Below are 18401 nucleotides of genomic sequence, written 5' to 3'. Positions count from 1 at the left end.
GCCTGTGTTCTCATCAGTTTTCCCTTTTGTTTTTCACAGGTACTTTTGCAGACAATTAGAAAATTATACAAATTGGTAGAATATAACTAATGAGAAAAATAATCTTCATTGTCCTGAAGGAGTCAGATTGGGCTTTTCAGGTATTTTCAGTGGTCAAAAGCTTGCAGAAATCATGTTGCTGTGATTCTATACTATCACGGCACCACCTAACACCAAATCACCTGATGTTAGTGTGCTGTCCTTACAGCACTACCTTTAGCCATACAAGCTGATGGATGTCTGAAATGGAGGAGCAAAGATAAAAGGCAGTTGGGTTGTTAAATAAAAAGAAGACAAAAGATAAACTGTCTAAAGATGATTGCCCTTTATTAAACAGAGTAACTTAGGTGTCAGAATGCTTAAGTCTGTTCTTTGGTATTTACAGCTCAAGTCCTCCTTCCTTAATGTTTAATAAATCAAGGCATATTGAGATTATGGCAAAATGATTTGGTCATTTTGTTGCCAGCAGCTGCTGGCCTTAGAGTTACTAATTTTTGAGATCAGTGAACAACAACCTTTTTTTCTGCAAGGGTTGTAGTTGTTAACTTGTCAGCTGTGGAGTCTTGGAAAAAATTATTGCTAGCCTTAGAGGTAGCATATTTGGGTGGCATATTTTGCTTCCCCTGTAACTCGATTAAAGACCTCGCTCTCTTGCACAGGTCCCAGAGCATTTGGGTGAACCTACAGGTAGAAAAATTTAAGCATACCATGAAATACTGGCATGGATAGGATATTAATGGGTGCTGAATTGTGGCATGCATTATCAAAACAGGATGCAAATGACAGCTATGAATGCAGACTGGAATGTAAGGTCAAGCTGTAGTGAAGTGCTGACAGAATATGGTGCCAACTTTGTTTAGAGACAGCCATTGGCATTTTTGCAATACGTGTATTTAAAAGTAATGATAAAACTTGTCCAAACAGAAGCAAGATGGCATAAATAATATGTAGATACTTCAGGTTCTCTCTGTTCATGGTTTGCAGGAGGTGCAGTGGGAGCTGCCTCTCTATTTCTATGTGTACCTAGTGCTGTGGGAATGTGGTGTTATCCAACCATGTACGCCTTGCCCTGGCAGCATTTCCAGTGGCGGACTGTGTGCCACCAGCTGACCTGACACATCTTGGACAAAGTTGTTGGCATGTAGTCAGACTACTACTGGGAACCCAGGGTTCCCTTTTATCCCTTCAGTATGGGTTCAGTTAAAGAGTGATTTAGTTAAATCTGTCCATCAGAGCGCTAAGCGAGGTAATTCAGAAAGTTTTGACCAAAGAAATCCTTTGGTATGGGGTCTGTAGCCTTTTCATAGCTATTGAGTTAATGGGGTGGCTTTTCAGAGATGCAGTGGCTGTGTGTGACAGGTGCTTTGAAGCTCTGAGCTCCTGAAGTTCATGTTCCCACAGCAGTCATGGGAAGGGGAGCACTCCAGTCTTCAGTAATTCGGGTGCCAGTGGAGAGTTTCAACAGAACAAAGTGCACCCCTATCTCATAAGCAAGAGCAGAGCAAGCAGAATGACACTGATCTCTGCCTACACCTTCATACTGCTGAGCTGCTGTTGTCCCTCCAGAGGAGGCTTCAGTTTTGCTGGGAACAGCACTGATTGACTGTGGCGTGGGAAGAAAAGTGAAAGAACCCACGGCAAATGTGGATCTGCCTAAAAAGAACTCCAACTCTTTTCACATGGAGACGATTTAATTTACTGCTAGACAAAGTGTTCCTTGGGCCCAGAGTGGCTTTTCCATTATGAAAGTGAAGAGGAGCTGTGCCAGAAGGGCTGTAGGCCATTTTTGACTGCCTTATCTTTCTTGCAAATGAATAGCGTGGGCACTATCTAAGGTAGAGTAGCTTCAATGTGACAAAAGCTGAGAGTGAAATTTAATGATAAACACACTTGCCTGAGATGAATGATGCCAAAGATCCAGCACCAAACACACTATGCCAGTAACTTCATTACTAGATTTTTATTGTCAGATATTTCTCACTTTCTCTAACCCTTCCCTTCTGTTCAAGCAGTTACAATTCTGGTCATAAACAGAGCACAGAGAAAGCCCAAAACGTACACTGCTCACTGCTTCTTGAGGGGGAAGGGGTGTTTGGTGGGTTTTTTGCTTTGGTTTGGTTTTGTTGTTTGTTTTTGTGGGTTTTTTGTCGCTTTGTTTTGTGTGTTTGGTTTTTTGTTTTGTTGTGTTTCGTGGTTTGTTTGTGCATTTCTTTGGTTTGGGGTGGGGTTTTTTTGTTTTGTGGGGGGTATTTTTTGATGGTTTTCTTGGTTTTTTTTCCAAATAGAATAATTCCTTTTCTGCCAGTCTTTGTCAGATATTCAGGCCATGGGCAGATGATGGTTATATGGAGAAAAGCACAGTAGTAAAATCTCCTGTTTATAGATCCTGTTTGTGCCACAGCATTATAGTGAAAATAAATTACTTTTTCAGGAACCTTTCATAACTAGAATTCACACTATAGAGTTTTGTCTGTCAGTCTGAAAGAGAAGGTGTAATTTGATTTTTGTAGCCATAGAGACCCTAATGGTGAGACCCTATTGGTATTACATACCTGCTTAAGCTTTCAGATGTTACAGTGATAAGTATTTATATGTAATATGAAATAGATAATTTCACTAGGTGGTGATTAATGTATATAATCACCAGGTGGTGGTTAATGATCCAGTCAGAAAGTAATAAATGCAGCACTGAGTATTATTTTACTAGCAAGTCAGTCCTCATATTCCAAGGATTTGGTGATTCTGGCATGAAACCTGGAGTTCAAGTCACAGTTTATAGTCACTAGGAAAGGTATCCACCTAGTATAACCTCAGATTGCAAAGCTCAGGCACTTAGCCTACCATATTAGCTGCAGGGAATAGTTTGTCCATAGCTTTTCTTTCTGTTTTGTGAATTTAGACCATTTGCACTCCTTTCTTCAACTTGAAAGTCCAACATGCATAAAGAAGGGGAAAAAAGTGGTCGACTAAGTGTGCAAAATGAACTTTTCTACTTCCATGTGTTTCTGTCGGGTTTTTGTTGTTCTTTTCTCTCTGTCCCTATGGCACAGCCTAGTATCAAGAGTATTACTTTGCCTATTGCCACCCAGAATACAGAATCCAATAATGTCTGTGTTAATGTTTGATGTGTCAGAAAGCCAGTGCAGGAGTGATTCCCAAACCATTTCCAGTGTCTTCCCAGTTTCAATGTGTTGTTTCTGCTCATGCTACCAGTGTGTAGGCATGTCTGGTTTTCTCCAAGGAAGAGAGAGCATTCTCTCCTCTCCCCTTGTTTGGTGCAAAGGGAGAGAACCTGTGATGCCAGAAGTTACTAGCCTGGGATTTTGGAATGTCATCAGGCTGATGACTTGTCTGTCCTACAGCTATGTACATTTAAGCAAGCTGTTTATTAGAGATATTTATGTGGTTTCTAAGGAGTGTCTGGAAGAAACATATGGCCAAGAGAGATGTTTTGAGTTTATGCAACATTCTGCATGTGAAAACATGGAAATGTGCAGACGGAAGAGCCAAAGATCTATTTTTTCCTCCCCTTTATTCTCTAGAAGAAGCTTGGATTTTAAATTGTCTCTAAGTAGGGTGTCATTTAGTTTTGATGTAGAGGAGAGAAGAGCCTCTGTCTCATATCCTAGCTAGACATTCTTTTTCCTAATGAATTAAAATTTTGTTTGTGCACATTTTGTTGTTGCTTTGGAGGAAGATTTTATCTATCTGTGCCTGTGTATATGTGTGTGTTTGTGCACATGTATGTGTATAGTTATAGAGGAATATCAATTGGGGATTTTTTTGCTTGTTATACGCGTTTGTGTGAAAATTCTATGGGCTGTTTGCAACTTCTTGGGCATACTGCTTTTCTCAGCTAGCAGAGTAATTCTCTCCTACAAGGTTGTACTGGGAAAATAACTGTGCAGGGGAAAGAAATAAAGACATCTGTTTGCTTGTTGAAATTCTGAACTGTGCTGATGCACATGATAACAGAATGTGTGAAAGAATTCATCAGTCTGTGCTTTGTGTTGAGCAGTAAAGCATTAGAAAATAAATAGGCTTTTAGCTCTGAGTATTTAATAGCATCAGGCTCTCCTAAGCCAGCTTCTAACATACTTCTGATCTGAGGAAAAGTGTGTGATAGATGGTACTTTGAGTCCATTTAATTTTGATTTGTCAACTGCACCAGTGCTAGATGGAATGAGGGACTAACCAGTGTTTCATGACTAGAAAAGCAAAAAGGGGATGAGTCTGTGAAGACGCACTCCCCGCTCTGCAGCAAGTGCGGTAGCTGCTCTTCAGTGGCCACAGAACTGCACTATCTCCCTTGTTTTCCTTTGCTGTTTTCCATGGAATGGGAGTTGCTGTTACTTGGGCAATCAGATATTTTGTATTGTGTTGATAAGTGGGTTATGACATGAGAGGCAAGTAGGCTCAGGTGTTGGCAGAGTCACATTTGTGAGGCAGTTTGTGGGTGAAGGACATAGGTGTTCAATGGAATGTGAAGGGAGTTGGAGTCTGTGAAATTGTTCCAGAACAGGAAACATGTGAGTTTGCTGAGTGCAAGAGGTGTTTATTATGGCTTCAGGTGGTAGGGGAGTTGAGAAAGGAGACTCTCAATTGCTAGTAAGTGGTAACTGAAGTGCAGAGTAACAAAGACGATCTGGCAATTTTTATTTGTACTAAGCATGTAAAATACTGCCTTTTTACAATAGTACTGTAAGAGTTGCATTTAGACTCTGGAGTTAAGACATTCAAGGACCCATTACTCTCTTAAAAGAATTATGTCTAGTAACATCACTGAAGAGAGATGTGCTTGAATGCAAGGCTTCTGTAGAAAGTAAAAGTGAATGAGGCATTTATGCTGAGACTAATGTCAGGGAACCTAGAGCTATGCAAGAAGGCCTGGAGTCATGTTTGACTATGTAAAATCCAAGACAGAAATCCGGATCTGTTTTACATCAGGGTAAGATGTTGCTCCACAAGAGTAGCACTCAATAGTTCTGCATGTTTCTGATTCCTTTGCCTGCTACTCTTTAAGCCATGTATGAAGTCAGTGTGGAGAAGTATCAATGGAGCCTTTTATTTTGTGTAAATGTATGTTTTTGTATACTCTCTGGGTTTAAAGGTTACCCTGCATGCAAACACAGGGTCCTCATCATTCAGGTTTTCCTCTTGTGGGTCATGAGCTTGCTGGAGTTCTGTTTCTTGTGGTTGTGGAGAGTGTGTGTGCAGTCAAGTAACAGAAGGTGTAAACCAGGGAAGCATGGGCAGTACTTGCATTCATGGTGAAAGCTCGGGTTTTGATGTGATGGAGGAGAGAAGCAGGGGAAGCAGCTTCAGCCACCTGGCCCCTCCTGATGTGAGAGGGTGGGAGGGCATGGTGTGGTGGAGCAGGGCGTGTTGTGCCATGTGATCCTCTGAGTGGATCTCTTCCTTCTGCCAGCTGTAATACCAGGGCTTAGGTTAACACAGGCTGGGTGAATGAATGCTTTTCTACTGAAGAGCTGCGCCTGTGACTCTGCGTATACCCTTTATCTCATTCTTCCTATCATTTTTTAATTTGGAATAGTAAAATACTGGATCTGAGTCTGCTCTTGTTGCCCTCCTGTCCCGCTGCATTCAAAAGCTGAATCATCTGGAGAAGAGGAAAGTGAAAGTAGACTTCTTGCAACTCCATAGTATGCTGCTCAGGAGGCTCCAGTTAGCTCAGGGCTCATATGGAACAGACCCAGCACTGGGCAAGGTTGGCAGTTTCCCTCATGATTCCTCTCCTACTGTGTCTGCTGTACCCACATACAAATCTGGTCTGTAATCACCATTCTGTCTTTTTAGGCTGGGCCTCAGGACTTCTCACTGCCCAAACATAGTATTAGGGGAAAGTTACAACATTGGTTAAGTGTCAGGAGTTGCCAGCCCTTTTTCCCTGCTATTCTGCTGGAGCAGACAGGCAAAGATGTCCATGCCATGTCCTCATAATATGCTCACTGTGTTTTAAGACTTTAGTGCTTTAAGCACTTATTATTTTGCATCTTGGGGAATTCCCTCTTCCCTCAAGTTGAATTACTTAAAAGTCTGAATTCCCTGCCCTTACTGCCTTCTGTGGCACAGTTTTTAACACAATTAATAAATTTAAATTAACTCATGTGCTCATCCTGCAAAGACACCATCACTTAACATAATCATTGTACATTAAGCAAGGTTATAATTAACTAGGTTTCCATTCTCTTGTGGGTTGTATGGGCTCACCATTATCTTATATTATGGAAATTAAATAATTCCTCCCTAAGTTCTAGTTAATGTGAACACAAATCCAAAATTGAATTGGCTCCCACAATATAACAATTTAAGACAACTAAAGGAAAACTGAAAAGACTGCAGTAGCTACTGCTTTCTTGTGTTCTATGCACCTTAAACTGTCCAGTTCTTCATTGTGGCAGAACAAGCTGCCATCTTCAGTCAGCCTCAGCTTTAAATGTAGTTGGCAAACCCTGGAGACAAGTGCCTTGAAACACTGAAGAGTTAAGTGGCAGTAAGATACTATTTTATACACAACACTGAGTGAATTTTATTTTATACACTGCAAATCCTTACTTCTCTCTTCTCCCTTGTATTTATGTTGTTACACAGTTTTGTTTCATATCTGATTGCCTTTCATTTTGTAGATCCATGGAGTTCACAGAGACACAGAGTTAAGAAGAGAATTAGCTTTCACATTGTTTAGCATTTTTCACTTACATATAACTAGGCATATAACTACACTGTTTTCTGTGTTAGTAAGTTGTCTGCCAATGGCAAGGGGCTTGCAGTGGCCTGCAGCTGAATTTATGTAGTGGTGGTGGTCTCTGTGAGAAGATGACGTGATGCTGATGGAGATGAGAAACTTGCTAGTTCATCTAATGCTTTTTGGGATGGTGGTAGGTAATGTAGCTACAGGCACATGTGGTAACCTAGTTTGGTTAGATGGTGCTTCCTGGTAAATTTGGGGTTCTGTCTTCTTTATCTGCTCTGATGGCAGCAACCACTGGTTTTTCTGTGTGTGCTTCCCATGAGCTTTCCAGATAATATCTCTTTGTAGGGTAGGATTTGGCAAGGATCATAGGTCTCTGAGGTCTTATTTTTATTTTATGTAGCCCTCAAAAGTACTCAGAAGAGAACAGTTGCATAATCATTGAACAGAAACTATGTAACCTAGAATGAGTTACCAAAACACCTTTTGTATTATACATATTTTCTGGCCTAATTATAAAAACACACTTTATTATTTATAAAACTGCATCACTTCAAAATTTATTACTGTGTTTCCTTTCCTCTTTCCTTTCCCTTCCTCTGCACTACTAAATTTTGCTCTTAAGACTTTCAGAGCTGCATTTTGAGCATACAGATTTAGGACAGGACTGGTCTCAAGTGGCACTGTAATACTAAATATTAAATAACTGATTCAAACTGCAACCAAGAGGAAAATCAGATGACAGTCAAGTCTTAATTCAGAAGATTGAAGAGGAGAGCAATACAGTGTTCTCAATTTATCATGCCTGATATTTTGCACATCTTAGTGAGTTGTGCTTAACTGCCTTCTTCCGCATATAACATCTGCTTAACCACAGTGCAGGAGCTATTTACCATTTGCATGGTCCAGGCTGACTCCATGCCAAAAGAGGCAAGAAGATTTTATTCATTCATCTATTTACCTATGTATTATTTTTAATTAACATTTTTTATATCTGCTTGCATCTGTCAGGCTTTGTGGAAATACAGCAAATTATCATTACATAAATCTGGGGAGGCAGGAAGTTGGAACAGGGGAGCTTCTTCCATCAACCATACAGTCATACTTGCAGCTTTGTGTTAGAATAGGTATCAGGATTGAAGATAAGTAAAGATTTAGTGGAGTCTACTGTTTGACCTCCTATTTATTGGGTGGATTAAGCATTATTTTTCAGTGCTCTGTCTTGTATTTTTACATTATTTGTTGCCTAAAAATAGTATCTTTAGGGAAATTTTTTGTTGGTTTAGAGGAGAAGGGTTACTGTTTGTTGTGTTTCGTTTCGGTTTTAACTTAAAGTTGGAGTAACAGGTAAGTAGACAATGTCACAAATATTAAGAGTTGATCCAGAAGTTCAGAGTCCATTATATTTTTTGGATCATCCTCTAAATATTTGTCTTTAGAGGTAGTCATCTAGAAGGAATGTATACCTCTGGCTATGTCAGAGGCAACATTAATTGGATTAAGTCTTCTTGAGTGAATGAGAAGGTTGAAGGCTGTCATACTGTAGTTGGGGGAGCAGAAAAATGCAATCTGAGGATAAAACAGACTGCTTTAAGTCACAGTGAGCATGTGTGAAACTTAGCGGTGCTTCCCATTTAAAAGAAATAAACATTGAATACTGCTTAAACTCAGCCTCAGAAATGCTTCTTTGAGCACTCTCATAGTGAATAAACTTTTCACAGCCAAAGGAAACCATTGCAGCAAAAAGTAGTTTTCAGTCCCAGCTAATGATTCCATAGCCCAGCTACATGTTTGTGCAGCCCATTCAGATTGTGCAGATTGAAATGGAGAACAGGCTATGTAGTGGTACTTCAAGCCTTCTCACCTCCAGAGCCAAGACCTGCAGCTGTGGAGTTTGCATGAAGCTCAGTTTGGCTTTCAGTCCAAAGCCTGAGCCCAGAGGTCTGTCAGCCACTGCCAGGAGGTGAGCAGTGAATGATGGAGAACAGCAAATCTTATGTTTTACTGGAATCTCACATTTACACATGGAAGTGTATTTCCATGGAAAAACTTCAGGCATCTGCAGTGTCTCTGATAATAGTTTTCAGAGCCAGAGAGCCAGTTTCTTCAACTGCAGACAATGTGGTGAGCCTATGACTAGTTGCTAAATAACAATGAGGTTTTTTAAGGTTAACTGTTTTGAAGTGTGGCATTCTTACATTGCTGTTTGTGGCCCTGTCTGTATCAAACCAGTGGCAAAGGCATCTCTGTAAATAACAGCTACAATTCTGCAAGAATAATGGGTTTTATGTTTTTAACATTCTGTATTTACTATGTTTGGTGTTTTGTTGTCAGCAGTTAGCTTTGGATCCTTGCACAGCATTTCTGAGCAGCAGACACTGGTTTGGCATCAGAGCTATAAGCACTGTGCACTGCAAGCTGGGTGCTGCAAAGTTCTGCAGGACTGCCAGTGTTCACAGCCTGGCTACTCAGTCTTCCTGCAAAAGAAGTGGAAAAAAGGGAAAACTGCAGAAGCAGAGAGGCCTTGTGCCTCTTCACCCTTGCCCTAGGGAGAAGTGTGCATTTTTCTTAGGGAGGCACCCATGCTGAGCTCTCTCAGCTGGACATGAGCCCCATGTGGTGAGCTCTGCAAAAAGTATGGAGTAGGGACCCTTTTTTTTTTTTGTTAGCCATAGTTTAATTTCATATTTCAGTGCAAAAATTCAGAGGAAAATTTAAAGGACAAAATTTCATCAGTGTGATGAAGGGAACCTGACAAGACATATGCATGAAATTGGTGAAGTGCTTGCTCGAGTGGGCACTTTAAATAGTTCTTGCTGAATTGAGCATACCCTGAGGTATATCAGGTTAGTTGGTGGAGACTCTCTAACTTTTCCATCTTTTTAGATGATGTTCTGTGTCATGCTGAAGCATCTTTAAAATTTCATTAGCAGCTCAAAGTTAAAGGGGTTGATACTGCTGTGGACTGGGAATGCATTCAAATGTAGAACAAGAGCAGTCAGATCTGCTGCTGCACCTTTGAGGGACTCTACACCAGTCTTTTCAAGACTACATTAGAAAAGAATTTATTTTTCTGTTATGGCAGAGTCACTATTCAGCTTCACTCTTCACACTTTTTTGCTGCAGTGTGTCATGTCACGTTCATGTTTGAAGCACTGGCCCGGTAAGCAACAGCACAACCTGATGAATTTGCTTGAAGGTCCATAAGTCCATTTGATCTCCCTTATTCAGATGCAAGCTTGGTTCAGTTTGGAAGTCTTATAGTGGAGGACTAAAGTGAACCTCATAAACCTTATTGTGAGCAGACAGATCGGGTCTTTCAGAGCTCTTGTGCCTTGAGTGCTTTCATCTAGGTTTACTGGATTTAAACTAACTTCAGCCTTTCAAGCAGCACACTTTGTGTGTAAATGGGTAATTCAAATTTTGTCTCTATACAACTGACCAAAGGGATGTTTGAGGTCTGAGGGACAGAGTAAATTCTCACAAAACAGAGAAGCTTCAGCTGTTTTCATCTTTCAGTTAAGCATGAATTGATGTGGCAGTGGCCCACGATGGAGTGCTTCACCTTGTGGCCTCCTCTGTATGTCTTTAATAGGGCAGAGAATATTGCTGGGAGAAAAAGGGAACAAGAGATATTTTAGTACACATCTTGCCTTGCTTTTCCTAGTCCCTTGGGCTCTGCTACTGCTGCCTTAGAAGAAGTTGCTTTCCCTGTTGAATTCAACCAGCTGTGACCAAACAAGAACAGTATCCAGTGACATATGGACACTCAGCATGAGCTGCTGATGCTAAAGGAGGACCTTTAGCAGGATATTAGAAAGGGTCCTAGGAGGTTTTGTAGCACTGGCTAGGCATCTTCCCTTTCCTGGGTTCTGTAACTATTCAGACTGTGCTTAGTCTGGAGGCACTTTCCAACATTAGATTTGGGACTATTACCTAGAACAAATTCAAGACAGCACATCATCAACTACCACTTGGGGAATTCAGTTGGAATAAAACTCAATAACCACACACTAAGAAAGGTGTCCTTCTCTTCTATGATGTTCTGTGCAGACAGAAGGAACATTTTGCCCAAGTTCCCAAAATGCAGAGAAGTTTTGGACACTGGGCTATACTGTGAATAGGTGTGATTACTGCTCATAACATTTTCCCTTTATTTGCATTTCCTCATCAGTGGGCTTCAGTGAGACCCAAATAGAGGCATAAAGAAGTATGTACTGTAGATTGAAATACATCATTCATATTAGAGTACTTGTTGCAAGACAATTGATTTGAGAGTTCACCTGTGGAGGAACCTTGCTTGGACATATCTGCACTGTATGAAAGGTATTTTTTACATACATTCCGTCCTCGTCTGTGTGATTTTAAGTGAATAGTGCAGCTTCATACCTTAGTTCCTGTACCTTTTCTCCCTGTCTTTAATCCCAAATTATTGAGTATACATTCATCTATTTTACCTTGGCTTATGGATGTTTTACTGGTAAGTGCAGCAATAAACCATCTACAAGTACTGGTAAAACAATGTCGGAAACTCCTCGGGCTTTCTTGTATGAGATTGAGATTCCTTTTGGGGTATTGAACTGGGAGAATTGCCTTTAAAGTCTGCAGAAAAAGCAGCTTACTGCCAGCTTCAGAGCAATGAAAGTCCTTTGTTGATCTGCTACCACCAGAGTTAGCTGGTTAATGGTGATAAACATGCCAGGGGCCAATTCCAACTTTGCTTTGTTTCAAATTTTTATTGGAGTTTGACCAAGCCAGAAGTTTGTAGAATAGCTTTTGTGTTTGTTGTTCAACAGGAATGAGCTTTTTGTTTCTATCAATACTTTTTTCTTTAAGAAGTTAGTACTTTGACCAGTTGTCATCATTCAATTCTTAGCCTTGTTTCATTTTCCGGTGCTAAATCCAAGTCCACTTGCAAATTCAGGAAGAAGAACATATCATATCCTTGTGTGCATCTATCACCTTTATAGCAGTGTAACAGTTGAAGCAAGTTGACTGTTTTCAGCAGGCACAAATAATACCCAGTGGCTCTTGGCTCTGAGGGTTTTCTGAAGCTCCAGAAACTCTCCTTCAGGGTAATCCATGGCTTTAGCACAAATCTATAGCCCTGTCAGTGCTTTGGGAGGTGAGTGGAGAGTTAGATGGGGATATCAGTGGGTTTAATTTGCCTGTTTTGGGAAAGGGTCTTATTTTTTGATGGGTGGTAGCTGTAGGAAATTCTGCAATCAGGGTTTTCCAAATGTCCATGCAGATTGGAAAATCCCTGATACCCACCAGCTAAACGCAGCTATTAACATTTTTCAAATACATCAAACTGCCTTTGAACTCTTCTGTGGAATATTGCATCTCCCAATGGCAAGCTAGAAAAGCCCTTAAGCATGTTACGAATTTTGCTTGGAGAAATGTGGAAGGTTATAAAACTCTTTGCAAGGAATTGATCATAGCTGCTCACACTTAGGAGTGAAAGAAGGGCACTGAAAGTGCTCATCAGTGAATAGGTTAGGCAGGGTTTTGCTCCTAGTATTTTCAGTGACAGCCTTCAAACTTTCACTAGATGATATATGTAACTGTGAAACTGAATGGCAAGTTTACTGGCTGTAGGACTGGCCTAAGGAGAAACTTTCCACCCAAATAAATCCTTCCTTCATAATACTATCCTGTTTCTTTCACGTGCATGATCTGAAGGTTTCTGCCAGCACAACGAACATTTTGCCTCCAAGTACTCTATGTTCAGAGTGTGTTGAAAGTTTCAGCATGAAAGCGGTGTGCCATGTTACTACAGTGCCCAAACCCTTGAAGGGTTTGCTATTTCTCTCATATCAGTTTAATTTATTACATTTCTTCCATGCTATGGAGACTACAGTGTAAAATAGAGTTTCTGTTCAACTGAAGTATCGCACTTTAAATCTCATTGATGTTCTTACACTCTCCTCAAATTGGCAGAGGGTTATTTATGTATGACACAACTGTCTTTCTAAGTACTTGTGAAAGTAGCTTTGAAGAGAAGGGTTTGGATTAACCTTTAATATAGGAACATTTTCAGTTTTGTAACCATTCCAGTAGTGTTTGAAAGCACTCCAGTGCAAATTAACTGGAAGCTAATGGTTTTGCCAGTGGAGAGAAAGTTGTAAGTGCTGTAAAATGTGTCATTGAAGATGATTCATGTTGCAGCATTGCTTCACACTAAGGTAGCTAAATCTCATCCTGCTATAAACATTATGATTATTACTTCTCTGGTGTTTATATTAAGCATGTGTGTGTAGTCAGTCCAACACTTGGGAAAAAAAACCCCAAGGAATTCTTCTAAGAATTTATACTGCATAAGGTTATGATTTTATTTCCTTAGACTTCCAGTAGCTCTTTCATAGGTGAGTAATGGGTCCAAAAGATAGGAAGTTACTGTGTCTGTCTTTTCTTGAAGACTGGAGAAAGACAGAGGAGAGGATAATTTTCTATTAAATCTCCTGGTGGTTTCTCTTATTTTCCATGGAATCCTGTTCTTAACTTCTAGTTTGCCTCTATCTGAAAAGAAAAACCAGAAGCTCAGCAATTATTCTGAGTGCATTTGGGAAAATGTAGATCATTTTTATCAAGGGATGCATGGGAAGTGGATGTAAATTATGGATATCTGTATCCAGCATATCTATCTGACCCAAATGCACTCCCTAAAACCAAATGTGGAGTGCTGGAATTTGCCAAGTGAATTTCCAGCTCATTGTGGATGACACTTTTCATTACTAAAGAGTCTGCTTGACATGCAATACTCCCAAGTCACCTGTTGAAGTCTTAATAAAATTTCTTATTATCTTTTTCCTGGTGTCTGATGAGAGATGAACTTTCCTGCAACAGATGGGTAAATTGTCCTCTCTCCTCCAATGTCCTGCTAGTTTTCATTAAACTTTTAAAAACTTAATATCCTTAAAAATGTGTGAGAATTTTTCCCCCCTATTTAGACAAAATTAGCAAGTATTTTCAGAGAGTTAATGAGAGGCCAGGAAAAGCCAGCAAATAAGAACAATGCTTGATAACAGAAGCTGTAGAAAACCAGACCAAAATTTTGCTTCAGCTTCCGTTAATGTCACCAGGGTGTGGTGGTTTGGTGGTGAAATAAGAAATCATGTGTTGAACTGTAAAATATGTAAACCTGGTATCCTAGAGTTAATCTCTTGTGCCTTTTGCAGGTGGAGATTTACATTTTACCTTTATATATTTACCTATGGAGTACGGTTCCTGAAAAAGGTAGGCACTTATATTATTATGCTTTCATAACGTATCAGACTTGGAAGTCTTGTACAGGCATAATATAAAGCTCAGGAATAAAGTCAATGTTCACAAGGAGTGAAAATTAAAATTTAATTTGCATTCATAAAATGCTTTGCTGCTAGCATTGGTAAGGAATAGAAGTTCTTATCAATATTTAATGGGGTTTTAAAAGAAAAAAAGCCGTAGGAACATGCCTAGTTCACTTGATTACTTTTCATTATAGGTATTAAACTGGCAGTAAAGCTTGCCAAAGTATTAATCTCAATTTCACCATCATCCTTGCTTAAATGCCTCTGACAGAGGTTACTTTTTATTAACAAACAAATTGCATTAGTGTTTGAGAAAAAAATACCTTTTTTGCCTATTCTTTGTCTAATGTACTGTGGAAGGAGGTTTCTGTGGAGTTTCCCATCAGTGGTGTGTTTCACCTGATTTAAAAAGAGAAGGGTATGGAAAGCTTCTAAGCACTTGACATAGGTCTGTTAGCCCTGCAGTAGAGAGTAATACAGATTTGTGGTGCAAACTGTTTCTATAGTGTGACTAGTTCTCAGAGCTTCTGTGCAAGTTGGGCCATATTTCTGTAATTCTAGGAGGTGAAATTAGAGGAATGGTGCATTCAATGTGTTCATGTAATCTTTGTTTTGGTCAAAAATTTGACACAAGAATATGTATCCTGAATGTCTCTGGGTGAGAGACAGATTCTGTATCCTGAATGTGCTTTGTAAGTAAAAGAGGTTTACTGATCTTTTTTATGTCTGTAGTTCTTGAGGCTGTCTCAGGTGCAAGGCAGCTTGGTATGAGCAGGAATAATGATGTGCCTGTGCAGGGAGGGCCCATCAGAGCTATTGAGCAGTAGTCAGCCCCAGGGGAAGTGTGGGCCAGAGCAGCATGCAGTTGCATTCTCCCTCTGTCTCCTTGAACACTTCCATTTTATGTGAACTTCATCCATTAACATGCTGTATGGTTGCTTGATCCCATAGCACTGTGTGTTTCAGAACGTGCCCTGCAGTGTGATGGCTAATGCACTGAGGGGATGGAACAGGTCATCATAATCAGGATTTGAACTCACCTGTATCATTTCTGATACTTTATGAGAAGAGGGAATCAGTGTAAATGTAGGTTAAGTGTTCAAGTTGTCCACCTTCTACCTCAAATACTGTTTTCAAGAGCAGATTTGGTTATGAGTGTTCTTCTGTGTGAGGAAATGGACCAAGGTACCAACTTTGAAAGAGAAGACGATACTTTCTTTGTTACTAGCTGCCAGCTCCAGTCTTTACTGTTTTTAGATCAGGTTTAAATTATTTGTGACTGCAGAGTGGGTGGGTGGCCCACAAAATCATTTAATATGAAGCATTCACCTTTCCATCTAAATCCTCACTGCCCCCATTCTTGGTAAAATGGCAGATGCTAGATGTGATCATCCCCATCTTGGTTTTCAGACTTCTGAATGAGATGTTTTAGCATTGGAGGACTGAAGCCAGCATTCACTATAGCATTCTTTGTGTATTTATTAATCACTAATGTTTGAAGCATAAAAGATAAGTAACCAATTATATTTCCACTTTGATCATGTATACGCAAATTCTTTCCTTTCTGAATGAAACTGAGATTTTTCAGCTCTACCATTTGTTTCATTTGCATGTCTACAAAACACTTCTCTGCAGAGTACCGCACCCGCAGTCATGTCAACATAACATTAAGTTTCAGTGAGTGCCAGTGACATTAAACTGGCTGCTTTGCTTATCATTAACAGGGGAATGAGATAATGTTTTTGCTTTCCTCAGTAATATTTGTAGTTAAATAAATGGTGGGTTTGCTCATTAAGAGTTAATGGTCTGACTGTGCTCCAATTAAATAGAAAAAATATCATTATCTTTGGTGATAAAGAAACAGAGCAAAGAGTTCAGGATTGGCTTCTTTCTTGCTTGCTCACCCTTGGTGCTAAGCAGTGCCTGTATGGTGTTGTAAAATGAAAAATCTTAACAAGCATATTGAAGCAAAGCTTCCAGGTGACATATATAGACTTTTCATATTTAATTTCCTTCCTTTAATTGCCCATGAGAATTACAAACTCACAGAAGAGGATTAATTTTCTGCGGGTCTTCTGAAGTCTGCACTGAGACTTGGAAACCTGAAGTTGCATGTAGGTATTCTACTGGGAAAAGAATCCTCTGCCTGGATAAACAAGTCTTGCTATTTTTCAAATTCAGTGTTGAAGTAAGGCAGATGATATGAGTATGCTGTGGCTATATTTAAAAAATGCTGGGTGCAACAAGCTTCTGTGTGTATGCAGCTGATGGAGTGTCCTTCCTAATGAGTCATCCCCTACGGAAGAACTGAGAACTGTCTGGTGGGTAGTTACAATTTCTAGTGGTACATCTAGCTTGCAAAAGAACAGGGAAAGCCATGTTGAAGTGTAAATTTGACTCCAAAAGCCTACTCAAGGGACATCATAAATGTATGGAAGGCAAATAAAATATAGCAGGGTAGTATGAAGGAAAGAAACCCAACAGGTAGAGCTCCACTTCTTCTGTTACGAAACTTCCCCTTTCTTGAAACTATAGAATGTTTCAAATTAAGAAACTGAAGTGCTTATTCTCATGTGTGCACCAACCACTGAGCCAGTGAGCTTCTGTGTGACAGCAGGAGATGTTCTGGTAGTGGCCCACAGTTTTTCTGTGCACATTGAGAGAAACTGGCTTCATGCTTTTTTGTGAGAGAGAATGTTGTATTCTGTTGCTCAGCTGAGTTTGACTGATTCTTTGCCTCTTTTTGGAATAAAATAGCAGCAGCAATACATGCACATGCTAAAGCCCAGAGAGAGTAGTGTAGAATTTGTAAATGCCATTTCAGATTGGTTGTACTCCAGAATTTTAGAGCCTAAAGTCAGACCACCTTCATTTGATATACATTAAAAGAAGTTCAGAATAAAGTGGTGGCTGGTTATTGACATTGTTTCTGTATTACAGTTCATCTACTATTCAGATTGTTAACTTTAGATGAAGAAAATAATGGCTGTAATGCACAGCCACTTCATAAAATTAAATTGCTATATTCAAAAAATATACTGGTGCTCTAGACAGTTTTCAGTCTTTGTAGCAGTAGGACAGGCTTGATTTTGTCATAAAATTTCCCCAGCTATTGGAAAGCTATTTGCAGAACACATTGCATGTTACATCATTTGGAGCAGAAAGAAATTACCTGCATCAGAATATTCAGTATTTCATTTATTGTTTCCATCTTCTGTTGCCCTACCTGCTGCATCTACTTTTTCATGAAACTAATGCTGCTGCATATTTTGTGGAAGAGAACAATAAAAGAAATGCAGCATCTTGGAAAAATGCATACCACTGTTTGGATTATGTCTGATTGTCTAATTCATAGAATAAGACTCCTTAAAGCAGGCTGATTTTTTTTCTGGTTTTAGCACTGAAATACCAAAGGATGAGTTTGGAAAATGTCTACCACCTTGGTTTAAATCAGAGCTGACTCTAGCTAACAACACTGTGGCAAAAGCTGGGAGGCAGGGGGTTTACCTCCAGAGCTCTTGGTGTCTCTTTCTCTCTTGAATCAATTGAAGCAGGCATTCTGCTGGGCACTTTATCTGCTCTAGTCTGCATCTGTTGTGATGCTTCCTTCCCACATTCTTCCCGAAAGGTTGTTATATTACCTGTTACTAAAGCCTTGTAATTCCTTTTGTTCAGAGAGCTTATTTGCCCAATGCTGGATAAATATTCTCATTTAAATGAAAAATGCCAGAGGCCACTGTGGAGCCCTTTTAACACAATGCTGATATTTGATATTTTACTGTGCTATTAGCAGAGGGATAATGTGATACATAGGCCACTAAGGGAGGAAATGAAGCCCGCATTTGGTAGATTGTGCTTGCTTTAAAATTGATTTGGATTCTCCAGAGGGTTTGATTTCTTTTTTTTTTTTAACTCGTAAAACCAATTGCTGAGTTTCTGTAAGTGATGAAAATTTTTAAGCTAAAATAATTTTGGATATTAAAATTGAATTGTAACCTTTTTCCTTTCTGTGAAAGCAGGGCTGAACATTAGGTGATAAATAAAACAATTTCTAATTCACTGAGTGAGCAAGAAAGAATACCCGTGCTCTGGAGTCTTTTGAAGAATGCCATTGTGAGAAAGGGGAAATACCATATTACATTTTTAAATAAGCGTCACAAGTGGAAAAGGTTTCCAGGAAGGCCATAGTTAGATGCTATCTCATGGAAAAGGAATTTGTTTCAGATTTATCTTCAAAAAGGCATAAAAATTGTTGAGGGCATTTAGGAGAGATTAACAGAGTGTTTTGGATGCCTGAGATACAAATCATGAGTCATGCTGTGAGAAAGATCAAAGCTACTGGAGAAACTTAGTTTTAA

The 18401-nt window shown here is 39.6% G+C and overlaps 1 protein-coding gene across 2 annotated transcripts in view; it reads left to right on the top strand.

Annotated features, from left to right (window-relative positions):
* CERS6 (ceramide synthase 6) overlaps nt 1-18401 on the top strand; it is a 97219-nt gene that overhangs the window by 35461 nt on the left and 43357 nt on the right. For both annotated transcript variants that reach the window (XM_030952247.1, XM_030952245.1), the window contains exon 4: nt 13933-13990. In XM_030952247.1, coding sequence (XP_030808107.1) covers nt 13933-13990 — 58 coding nt within the window. The remainder of the gene's footprint in view (nt 1-13932; nt 13991-18401) is intronic.

The sequence above is a fragment of the Camarhynchus parvulus genome, chromosome 7 (assembly GCF_901933205.1).
Source record: "Camarhynchus parvulus chromosome 7, STF_HiC, whole genome shotgun sequence".
NCBI classification, from domain to species: Eukaryota; Metazoa; Chordata; class Aves; order Passeriformes; family Thraupidae; genus Camarhynchus; species Camarhynchus parvulus.
Note: the sequence above shows the minus strand (reverse complement) of the source record. Positions and strands in the feature narration are given on the sequence as shown.